Source organism: Nesoenas mayeri (assembly GCF_963082525.1).
Source record: "Nesoenas mayeri genome assembly, chromosome: 5".
Taxonomy (NCBI): Eukaryota; Metazoa; Chordata; class Aves; order Columbiformes; family Columbidae; genus Nesoenas; species Nesoenas mayeri.
In genome coordinates, this window is record NC_137548.1 from 10,637,067 (window position 1) to 10,650,161 (window position 13,095).

The window sequence follows — 13,095 nt, forward strand, 5'->3', positions numbered from 1 at the left end:
CTCAGGACTGACAAAAATCAGCCTTCCCCAGGGGTGGCCTCGCATGACAAAGATCTTTAAGGCATCTAGTCAGTGTTTTGTTGGGCCCCAATTCTGCTTTTGCGGGGAAGCTACAGGCCTAAGATATCCTCTCCAAAATCCAAACCTCATCATGAGGTGCCCACATCCATTTTCCTCCCCTCTTTCACTGCCTCCTCTTTTATATACTTCCTGCCAATCTGGTTGGCGTCAGGCTCCCTCTTTTCTTCATTTTGCCACCTCCAGCATAGCCCAACCTGTTCCCACACAACCCCTGTGGCCTGTGCTCTGCAGGCGATGCTGCTCCTTCCAAACACCTCCCTGACACCAATGCCTTGCACAGTCTCCTTGGTTCATGCCATGATCTCTAAACCTGATCCCTAATCCTCTACACTGGGGAGCTTCATTTGCTAAGGTGATGACTCCTAATGCCCAACACTGTTTCTTCTGGTCACCACCACCCTCGCTTTCTCAGCCAATTCCTTTTCTCTCAAATCCACACCATGGGCTTTCCACCTTGGCTGATCATTCAGTCCTCCCCCCTCTAATTAAACAGCTATATCCTGAGCACAGATCTATTTGCCTTCGGGATATTTTTCATGCCTTTAGCAGGGCCGATGTCCAAAACTCTCCTCTCAACTGCTCCAATTTCTTTACCTCCTGTCTTTGCTGAACTGTCTCTGTCTCTCATCTCTGTCTCCCCATCAGTTTAGCAGTCATCACATATGAGCTCTTCATAGCAGGGAGCCTGGCTTACCGTATGCTGATAAAGCACTGTGTAAACGTAGGATGTGGTATTAGCAGTGATGCCAGTAATGATGTTCTGCTCTTAAGCATGCTGTCCTGAGAGTCATTTCTGTTTCCAAGGACAAGGCCTACTAAATTCAGGCTTATCTTCTAATTTATCCTCCTTTATGGGCTAACACGAAATGGGATATACCTACAGCATACACTGTTTTGTTTGCACTTAATTATAGGCAGTATTATGCTGCCACAGCAACTGAGAAAGCTTAAGCTGCCCTAAGATGACACAAGATCCTGCACAATGCTGCACACCCTGCCCGTCTCCTGTCCCCGCATAGCGTTGTGCTACACGTGGGTCACGTTTGCTCTCTGGGGACAGCTAGCAGTCACATTCCAGCAGCCACAGCGTGGCACCAGCAAGACGAGACAAGCTCTTTGGTGGCACCCGCTTCGTCTCCATCTGCACATCTGGACGAGGGGATTCCTGCTCTCCCCAGCTCCATGCAGAGAGGAAAAGGGGCTGGGGAGGTGTCCCCCTCTCCAGCACCGTGCAAGAAGGACATAGCAGGGACCACCAGGCTGCTCCAGCCCACTACAGTCAGAGGACAGATTCCTTAAGGGGAAAAGGCTAATTATATATCTGGCTCCCCTTCACCTGCACATCTGCAGCTCTCCCCCAAGTTGCAGATTGCTCAGACACCCTTTCCTGACCAGCTTCCAAGAGTGACCAAATGGCAGCAAGAGAAAGTGGGGCACTGAGGAGTATTTAACGAAGAAGGGTTGGTGCACCGAGCAGTTGTTGAGCTGCATTAATGCCAGTGAGCCATCGCATCCCCCAAGAGCCCTGCAGCTCCTGTAACACTGCTGCAACACTGCAAAGTAGGGACAAACCATGCACAGGTTTGGGTTATATCTGCCACTACAGCAGCTTAACTGAGAAGAGCTGGTACCTCACTTTCCTAAGTAATTCAAATTTAATTTTCCCACAGGATTTCTTGGGTGTGGGTTATGTGTAATGAGGAAGCTTTAACAACCGACTCTGCTTCTTCCCTTGACCCATCATTCCCCAAGAATTTACTAGAGTTACCTGTAACTATAGCAAGCGCTTCGTTCCAACTTCACAGACTAGGTTAACTACCACAGGTCAGCACAAAAAGGTGTAACTCGGGATCCAGTGAGTCACACATTTTCTTCACCTTTTGGTGAACTACTACTTATTCATAACCCAGTTATCCACTTTATCTGTCAAAGAGATTTAAATTGAGTCCGCTCTGCACAAAGCCAGGATACCAGTGCATCCCAGCAGGGTACAGGGCAAAAGTTTACAGCTATTAAATACAGAGAACTGGTGAACTACATTATGAGCTTAGCAGAAATGTAATTCTTGCTTTTAACAGGACACAGAATGACAGGCTGAAGTGATTTAGCTAGAAACATCTTGAACATGACAACTTTTAAAAAATGTATGTTTCATTTTTTTGTGCTTTTTTTCCCTTGCATTAAATTCTGAAACTACTGATAGTCATGGAATAATCAGGTTTAACAGGTTAGCAGTAATATATGCCTCAAGTGTTCCTAATACATCATAATCTTCTTTCACAGAATTTGCATCACTGTCAAACCGAACTACTGATTTTCAGTTGATGCTTTTAACATGTTTCTATGGTTACTTTCCAAGGTCGCATCACAGAAGCCTGAACGGCAGTTCAGAAAGACAAAAGGCATTTTGCATCCTTCACTGTATTAAATAATTTATGAAAGTTAAGGCATCCTCATGGAAAAAAAAAAATCATAAAAGAATAGGTTCTGAGGTTATTTTCTCAGCAACAGTTTGAAGCACAGTAAAATCAATATCTCTACAAAAGCCTTCAAGAACTAGGCTATTTGACTAATGTTCCATATGGTACAAAATACTAAGGAACACATTCTAAGTTTAGATCTATATGCACAAGCCTACATGAACTGCATGAACGAACCTTAAAGCAGAATATGTAGACATCTAATTTGCTGCTGTCAACTTCATCTTTTAAATTAGGCACTAAGCATTGTCCCAGAAAGTACTCTACATCTAAAAAAAATGCAAAAATAAAACTGAAAAAAAATTGAAGTAAAAATGGTAATGACAGCCTTTATTATTTCCATCATTTTTCATTCAAAGCCACACAGATTTCATCTGTCCCTGAAACGTTACAAATTTTGACTAGTGTAATGAAAGCTTATACACAAAATATCTGAATTCGCTGCCTATCGCTACACTAGATCAGAGTTTATTGGAACTAATTGAAGTGTCTGAGGCTTGGAACAAAAACACATTAGTCATTTAGCGGTTGTGCTAATATTGCTATGCCTTTCCTGCAGTTTCATTAGATACAGACTGCTTCAATACCCTAATCATATGCTCAGTCACAGCACAATCAGTACACAGAGTACTGACAAGCTGTCCCACCATGCCTAAAGCTGATAAGGTGTCTGCTCTATGAGTAACCTCAATTATTGACTATATTTTATGGTCAATCTAATGACCAAATGCTTATCAGTGAACCATCGGGTGCCTGTAATAGGATAGTGACCCTTAGTTTATATGTACCATTATTGCTCATTAGTGAATAATTAGATTCTTTAATCCACAACTCACAGACATTAAAATATGATGGAATATCCTGAATCTAGAAAAAGACAACTATGCTTATTTTAACTCTTAAGGTGTTCACTTAGATTACTCAAAGATTGTATGTTATATCTTATTAGGAAAAGCTGCTTGTAAAAAGCATATCGTGTAATGGTTTATATCATGTCTAAATTGACACAGCTCACCCAAAAATGCAGGAATATAAGAAGAGTGCAAAGATGGGTGTGATTCACCACTATGATTCTCCAGACTTATTGACTTAAATGTTTTTAGTCTAGCAAAGCCCAGCAACACTGCAAATAATTTAGAAACCTGAAAAATCCTGAGCGCATAGTGAGTGCTATGCTTGGAAGACTAATTCGTCAAACAAAAGCAGGTGGATGCAAGGGAAAGTATCTGCAACTACTAATCATGCACCTTCAAAGACAGCAGACCCATGGCAGCAAGTGCAACCCTGTGACCAAACCAGTTTGAAAAGATGTGAAAATAACCCAACATCAAACAAGGTTAAAATTTAAGAAGGGGGACTTAAAAGTTTGTCTTCCTCTCAACATTGCTGAGGGTTGCGTACTTTTACACAGATTTTCTTCTACACAGCTTTGATTCATCCCAGCTGTCCTGTCGCTGCTTAAACCCTCCTTGCAGCTCGCCCTTGTGCACCAGCACCAAACACCCACAGCTCTCACCGAAACACCAGGCCAGCAGTGTCCTGGGGTGCATTAAGAAGAGTGTGAATAGCAGGTTGAGGGAGGTTCTCTGCCCCCTCTGCTCTGCCCTAGCAAGACCGCATCTACAGTACTGTGTCCAGTTCTGGGCTCCCCAGGTTAGGAAGGACAAGGAATTACTGGAGGGAGTCCAACAGAGGGACACGAAGATGATTAGGGACCAAGAGCACCTTTTTAATGAGGAGAGAGTGAAAGAGCTGGGTCTGTTCAGCCTGGAGAAGAGAAGCTGAGAGGAGATCTCATTGATGTTTATAAATATCTCAAGGGTGGATGTCAAGAGGATGGACCAGACTCCTTTCAGTGGTGCCCGATGATAGGATGCGGGGCAATGGGCACAGACTGAAGCACAGGATGTTCCATGTGAGTTCTTTACCTTGAGGGTGCCAGAGCCCTGGAACAGGCTGCCCAGAGAGGTTGTGGAGTCTCCTCTGGAGACATTCAAAACTTGCCTGGACACATTCCTGTGTGATCTGCTCTGGTGAACCTGCTTTAGCAGGTGGGTTGGACTGGATGATCTCCAGAGGTCCCTTCCAACCTGAGCCATTCTGTGATTCTGTGACCCTCACCCAGCAGCACAGATGGTGCTGCCACCACTGTCACCAGCCACCAACCGGCAGAAATGGAATGTTAATGGTGGTGGCTTTGATTTCTCAGGGGCTTTGATTTTCTTCCCAAGAGAGTGGTATTTTCTTTTTTGGCAGACAGCCCGTTTAACCTCTTCCCAAGTGCATGCCCCTTCTTCTCCTCCTCCTCACTGCCCTTCTCCTGCCTATTCTTGGAAAGACCATTTCCTCTCTTCCCCAGGTGTCAGGGTGACAAAAAGCCCAACAGGTTATTACAGTTTTATACCACAATATGCCAATATTAACTTAGTTGCAAGCATAGCCCACAGAAGGGTCCTACAGGTATTTAACGTATTTTTACTTAGTAATATACAGTTTGTTTGGGTTCTTTATACAAAAAGAAAAAAACACCTGGAAATGGGTATAAAGTGTGGAGCACTAAGCAAGGTACAGCTCATGCCACACCAAGGGACAAAGGCCAGTTGCATTCTAAATCTGAAGAAGACAAGATTAAATTTCTCTTGCATTGCAAGGGTGAAATGGGAGCCCCTTCACAGCCATCCATGCCCACTAGCTGCATTCTTCTTCTAGCTTTCTTATTCTTTTAGTGAGTGACTGAGAAGCTGAATTTTCTGCTAAATCCACTGCTCCTTTAGTAACATGACCATTGAGTAATGTCTGGCAATTTGCTTGTGTGACAGAGTCAGATGCAAATCAAAGCTTTCCTCCTTCTGTGACAGATCAGAGTGAGGAAAAAAGCTTAAAACTGATTTAATTTCTTAATGCGCTTCTGTCTGCTGGCTCTAATATTTGGCTTCGATTCTGAATACTTAGCACTTCCATGCTAGACACTCTGCATTTCTAGGTAATGAATACTTTTTTTTTTTTGAAAAGCAAAACATAATTAAGCTTGAAGAAATTAAATATGACATTTAAATGAGAAAGAGGTTTGGATGAATATGTAGATTTGGGTTGCACATACGCTTAACAAAATCAATGCACTCCCTGCAAACACTATCTTAAAGATACTCATTTCAACCATGGCTACTTCTTGTCACCAAGTAAATGTTCTGCTGCAGCTCTTACTATTTTCCAGCAGAGGACATGAACTCTCTGTATGGTCTTCTGAGTTTGTAAGCCTACAAAATACAAAGCTATGACTCTCACTGAGGAACAAACTGGAGCAACAAAACAAACCAACCAACAGAACCTGCACAGACCTCCTCCCTTCCCAGGCACAGGACAAGCAAGAATCAAAGCGTGTTATTTCACCAAACAGAGACTCTAGTTTTAATGTGAAAAGACATTAATTTGCTGCCAGGAAACCACGCCACAGCCCAAAAGCTAATTGTGCTAGGACCCGTATAAACACAGTTAATGCTGTTTCATGAAGAACAAGACTAGAATCCTTTATTTATGTGAAAAAAATCTTTATCTAGTGTTGTTGCTGCTAAGAAATATCACAGATACAGGTTCCACAAGCACTCTATGAAGGCTTTGTCTTCTAAAGTAACTAACCCTGCACCTCAATACACTGAATGTTAGCATACAGGCATATTTTTTGTCAAGCTACTTTATTTCTATAACAAAACAACCCTTTTCACAAGCTAAAGTCCCAAGCACAGTCCCTTTTATAAAAGGGCTCTTATACAAAGATGGAGGTACTCAGAACTGGTCAGAGAGAGGGCACTGATTTGAAAAAAAAAAAAAATAAATACGTGTGTGTGTGTGTGTGATTATTAATAAAGTAACTGCATTTATTCCAGTAGAGAACAACGAACAAAATGTGCCAGGCTCCACATAATGCAAGTAGCACACTGGCCCTGCTATGAAGTTCAGAATTCAAGTGTCTGAAGAGAGAAACGCAGTAAGGAAAGAATCAGCAAATACAGTGAATAGGGACTGCAGCATAACAGTAGTGCCATGGCTCCTCTTTCACGTCTAGGTGCTTGCTGAGAGAGGATTAGCTGAACAGAGAGATGAAGGACAGAGAAGTGGATGCTGCTGTAAAGGATTCAAGGCAGAGGTCACCTTCTTCCTCAACATGCTCAAGGCTGGATGGTGCAAAGTGAAAGCAGAGATGGGATTGGAAAGGCTGGAGCAAAGCAGCTTGATAACCCATCAGTACAGAACTAAACAAGCCCAAACTGTTGATGTCCCAATACTTGTGGTCCCCAGATAAGCTTCCACCCCAGTTTCTACCAGCATCTGTCTTTCACTCATCCTTGAAGATTTCCTGCTCATCCTCTCCCCTCCTGATGAGGACTGCATAGCTCAAGGGCAGGAAGAAGTATCAGCATGGAAACTTTGAACCATAAAGTCCCCATGGCAGGAGGAGTCAGAAAAGAAGGACCAATGGGAGAGGGAGACTCCTGAGGTTAATGCCGATGGTGGTGGAGCACTCTGGCCAGGACTATGCAACAGCACCCACCTCAAGACCTGCTCAACATATTTATGACTGCCAGGGATCAAAAATGGATCTCCCCCCACCTTTGTGAGATTTTCTGCATTTCAATTTGTGTTTTTAATCACAGTCATAACTGAACTTGTTTCTTGAATTCTTGCTTTTGAGGAACCTGAGATTCCTAGGCAGGCTCTGGAACACTGAGAAATGAATGCTGGAATACATTAATCAGCAGTGTGATGAAAGATCATGAGAACGTTACAAAACTAATTCAGGTAACTGATAATTGTTAGAGGAAAAAATTATTTCCCACTTAAGTCTCTCTCTCCAACAACAACCACGCTTTGTGCAAAAAATTTCAACCAGCCATGTTCTTTGTTTAAAAAATTGAAGAGAATCAATTTTGAACAGAGGAAACATGGGTAGGGAATAAGCAATATACTAATGGGTTTTAAAATGTTTTAGCTAGCACATAGCTGCTAAAGCTATAAAACTCTCATTCACTCAAGGCAAAGACAGATTCATGAGAAGCAATTAGGGCCTGATTCAATGTACAATGATGTCATTTGCAGTCTTGCTGCTGACTTCAAGAATCTTTGAATCAAGCCAACGACCGTCATTAGTACAGATACGTTGCTTTACAATAAAACCAGAACTGAGATTTGCTGACCAGGGACAGAAGCATCACTGGGAGAAAAGATCTGGGGTCTTATCTCGGATTGCTAGACACTGATTTCTTTCTCCCCCTTCCAAGTAGAGTATTTTATTTTCTGGATTCCGCAGTAAAAACTACTGTCTTTAACACTTGCTTACGACATGCAGATTCACACTGAAATAAGTCCAAAGTTGATTAAGCTAAATCACACTGTTCATACCCACAATATGAAATACAGTAACAAAAGCTGTGTTGCTGTCCAGTTTGGGTACTTTGGAAAGGATTCATCTGTCCTTATTTGGGTAACTAAACAAGAAAAGAGATGTCTGAGTTTTCTCCTTACCTTTCCTCTCCACTCCCACTGATTTCAGACACCTATCTTAAAATCAAACAAAACATCCTTTGTAGGCAACCATGTCTCTGTGTTGACTTTAAACCCGCAGCACTTAGCACGGAGACAAAACACCAATTCACATACGCCACTCTTGGGGTGGTCATTTCCCAACCTCTTCTGTACAGACAGATCATGAAATATAGGCATATAATGCTTAAGACTCTCTATACTATGTTCTTCTAAAAACCAGAACCTAGGAAGTTGAGCTCCTTCTGAGGTCAGATTGTAATTTGTAGTAAACGTTTATTTAATGGTGCAAACCATTTTAAAGATCAAGGAAAAGGAAACAATAGAATTACCATAATGGTTACTTGATAAGAAGAATCCTCACTCAGTGCATAAATCTGACTTTAATGCCATTCACAGGCATTCGTTTTTCAATATTGTCTCAAAACATGCTCAGTTCTGAATTAAAAAAGGAGTCTGGAATGCAAGTACAAAGCCCTGAATTTTGTTGTTTTAAATACCATCTGCTTGACAGCTATTGCATTTAATCGACATGCTAATTACAACAAACATTTCACAGACAAAACTAACATATCGTTTTCGTTATGAGACCCAAGAATGGAAAAAAAAAATGTTCTAGACTACTGTTAAAAAAGGAATGCCTTAAACTCTTAACTGTTGTTTACCAACTATGGAGAAATAGTAGTAGCATACATAAGCCATGCTACTGAATAAAACTCTAACTTTTTTTTAATATAGATCCAACTGAAAAACTCTTGTTACTTCAACTTCTGCTCCAAGGAAACCTACAGAATAACAGACTCGCTACAGGTAGAAATGGCCATTATGGACTAGACAAAGACCAACACATATTTTCTTGGGTTTTGGTCAATAGAGGTTCCTGCTTAGGTCTCCCGAGAGAGAAATGGGGTGTCACCATCACAACCCCACTCTCTGGTAGCAATGGGAAGCCACAGTCACGACCAGCTGACCAACTCTACCTCTCAGCAAACAGTACCACACGCTACACCTTCCACCCACGGCAAGAAAACTAGACAGCATTTCACAGACTTTTCAAGACCCATGAGCAGTTGCAGATACCAGAAAGGTGAAAAACTACCTTATGAAGAATGAAGCCGCAGCGGAGGTACCTGCCGAGACCCCGGTTGGAGCAACCAGGCTCTGGGAGGCCACCGAGCCACCTGATCCCGCGGGGTCGGAGTTGTTCTGCCCTGAGCTGATCTGAACATTGGGACCATCCCGGCCACTTTCTGGTGCTGTTTCTGCCTGAAAAAAAAAAAAAATAAAACATACACACAGGTTAATAAAGTTGCCTAATGGCCATGACAGGGACAAATCTTGTGCAGTGCTTCCGAAGAGTGTCTTTGGAATGGTGAAGGTGAAGACAGCAGCAATTGAGGAGCTCTACAGCTGGGCAAGAGTACCACAGTAGCTCCTGCAACAGAGAAGGTAGAAGCCATGACTGCAGCAGACGAACAGAATATCATAGAGACCCTTGATGATGGGTAATGCACAGTTTAATAGTTTGACAGGCATGAAGAAATGGAAAATGATAAGCAGAACCCTTTTGTTTTCCAGTGTTATTTGTGAGCTGGCAGAACTGTTTATCTGGTTCAGTTATAACTGTCAGGAATTATTTTTCAGTGACACATCATCTGCAAGACCTATCTGCTTAAGAGGAACTAACCAAACAGTCACATTTGTAACATGTTTCCACATGAGTAACCCCAAGAACTAAATTTTTAAAAATTGATTTTTTTAAAACATACATACAGCCCTGCTTTTCAGCATTATCTATCTTAGCAGAACAAGTACATGGTATTTTGTCTCCTGCAAACCATTTCAGTGGAAGAACAGGAGTGACTGGAGATGCATCTTCTCCAGCATAATGCATCTGTGGTATCTGAGACAGGAGGAGGGGAGGCATTTGGTTTGGGATTTTGCCAAAATATCCAACACCTCTGTTGTGAAACTGTGTCATGTTCATATCTTCAAGCTTAGGCCACCAACTCTCTCAGTACCAAGTTCAATTAAGTCCCATCAGTCAAATGCTCATTGACAGTGCTGGGAAGGCCTCCTTTTAGGAAGAACCTGCTCTATGTCTAGGAGTACTGAAGATTTAATTAAAGACGACACCACAATAAATATTTGTCAAAAGAGTTAATTGCTTCATGTATGATAATATATGATGTTTCTGTCATCTGAAATACTACTTTGACATTTCCAACTAATTAGCTAAAATAAATTCTAGAAAAGCAGACAGCCTTGCAATGAAGCACAAATGCAATTAGGTACTTCCTGGGATGCCACCAAATTTTAAATTTTGTGCTGCCATAGATCATGTTTCACAACCGTAGATACACAGACATGGTAATAGGGCCTTCCCAATTACATACACACCCTCAGTTTTCTCATACACTGACAACCCAAACAGAATTTTTCTCATGAGAACTGAGGCAACCCGATTATTAGGTATCAAGTAAAAGAAAACTCCGCCAACTGAGCAGTGCTAGGCTGGTGCATGAAAGGCGGTCTGGAGTTTCATCTGGAGTCATTTCCATAGGTTGAGCACTGAATTCCCAGCAAAGTCAACAAGAAGAAAGCGTACCCAGCTCTTTTGAAGGTCTGCTCTTTAAAGATTAATATTATCATTGGTATTACGGAGTGCCTGACTAATGCTTTACCGCAGACTGCTACACAAAAAAAGTACTTTTATAGAGCTCACCTGAGAGATCTGAGGCTGAGACATATGAGAATATTCACACAGATCAATTTAATCCCAGCAAAGCTACTCATGCTAGAAGCCTAAATGGAAACTCTGAATAACCCTCTGCGAAACCCTTCAATTTGTAATACAGAGGTCTCATGAGATCAGGTTTAGCAATGCAGGCAGAAAGGCAGAGACCAAGCACTGCTAAAGGTCAAAACCAGCACAAAGAAATGGTATGGTGGCAACACATGCTTTAAAAAGGGAGTGTGGCTATCCCAGACATGATCTACTGGCAATGACAGCCAGGATCAGAAGAGAATCAGGTCCACTCATGTGGTTAATCACTTAAAACTAAGCGATGGAGTAATGAGGACTTTGAAGTGGTCAATAAAACAGGTACCTGAGCATTAATGAATTGAAGCAACAACTGTATGGTCTTGACCAATACCAGCCACAGAAAGTATATAGCATAGGGGTGAAAAATATGCAGACTGAGGAAAATCTGAATATGACATCTAAACTTCTGAGCTACATCAACCGACACAAAGCGCTAAGTAAGCAGAGCTTACTATGGAGTTAACAATCTACAGACTAAGAAACCTACACCAGATACTCTGGAGCCAGTATGTGGGGATCACAAACTAGCATATGAGGGGGATGCCATGCACAGTGGTCAGTAGCATGGTGGGCAGCAAGAGGAGGAAACCCAACCACCAGCCACTGACAGGTTAACATCAGTGTTTTAATACTCCCATACATTCTGCTAGGAGGACAACAGTAAGTCTCTGTCACACGTGCTGTTGTCTCAGACTAAAAATTACAAGGTTGAAATGAATTCCCAAGGCATATTTTTTCCATTCACTTTCAACAGGGCGATATTAGACAACAAGACTTTGAAACAAAGGAAATAACATTGGAGCAAAATATTGAAGAAAGCATGCAGAGGGATCAATGTGTTTCCAACCAATCGTACTTTCAACTAATGCATAATCTAAATGACAGCATAATCTAAAGCTAAAGATGAAATCTGTAGAGTTAGCAGTGAATTTTACAGCACAGTGCGACAGAACTGTAAGAACTGATTGGAATCTGTTAACGAGAGCAGGTTTTCTTTCTAAGCACTCCATCTTCCAAGAGGTCAATTCCCATAAAAGCTATTCACACTTAATAAAAACATAAGAAGCATATAACATACATTATTTTTTTACCACTTCTTCTTTTCTATGAAAACTTAGAAACCCACATTTCTAAGACCAACAGTTGCAGACATGTTAGGCATCTAACATGAAATACACAACTCAAACCAAATTTTTCAGATAGCAGATGGTTAATACGCTTTCCAAACCAAGATGTCTAAATCACATGTCTGTAAATCACCATTCTCACATTAGACACTTTTGAAAACTCAAACTGTAATTTCTGGGTAAATTTGGCTGTTTTATTCACAATTCTGTGCGTGCAATGAGAGGAGGATGAGGGGAAGCCAAGAAGAAGACATTCATTCTTGCGGAGGAAAAAGTGAAGACACATGAGATAAAATTATCAGAAAACTAGTGGAGAAAACAAGCCATATATTTTTCATTAAATCTTCAATTACTCAATTAGTACTCTTAAATACAAAGGTAAGATCAGTTTTGATGTCCAATGACACGCTTAGAAAAAAGCCAAACAAGTTCTTCCAAGTTTAAGATTCACTTCAAGGACTGCTTGCGCCATCCAAAGTGACAGCATTTTCCAGCACATTCATGTTCAGCTACATCTCTCAGCTGATGAGGAGGGCTCAGGTATGAGGAAATTTGTCAGGTCCAAGTCATTTGCCCTGAGGCAGGTAAACTAAAGACAAGTAATGGGACTCTCCCACACACTCGGGTTTGTCACACCACCGTTTCAGCTTGTGTTTCTTACAGCTGCTGAAGGGGTACGGATAAGATAAGGGGGCTTTGGTTTCAACCAAATTTCTTCATTCATCTCCCTTATCCTAATCCATGTTCTTCTGGGTATTATGTGTAGAAAACATAATACTCTAGGGGATCAGGAGCAATTTTACAGAATGTTTTTAAGCATGCAAGTCTGCACAGGGAGAATACTCCTGTCTGCAGCTGAGAGTGAACTGCTCTTCACTGTTTACTAAATTTTCATAAATCACTCAGCAATCACAACCTTGTCACTACAAAGTGTTACTGACTGCAATTAATATTTCAAGTGTCATAAGCCTCCACATCTAGAGATTAATGTTTAATTTTTTATGAAATGGTTTGGGGGACAAAAGTCATTAACCCTCTGGAA

At 41.6% G+C, this 13,095-nt stretch overlaps 1 protein-coding gene across 1 annotated transcript in view; it reads right to left on the bottom strand.

Moving 5' to 3' along the window:
* The window catches only part of KIF26A (kinesin family member 26A), a gene marked incomplete at its 3' end in the record, with an annotated part of 103,912 nt that overhangs the window by 40,803 nt on the left and 50,014 nt on the right, over positions 1-13,095 (bottom strand). Inside the window, exon 4 of the mRNA XM_080345556.1 lies at positions 9,199-9,365. Coding sequence (XP_080201682.1) covers positions 9,199-9,365 — 167 coding nt within the window. The remainder of the gene's footprint in view (positions 1-9,198; positions 9,366-13,095) is intronic.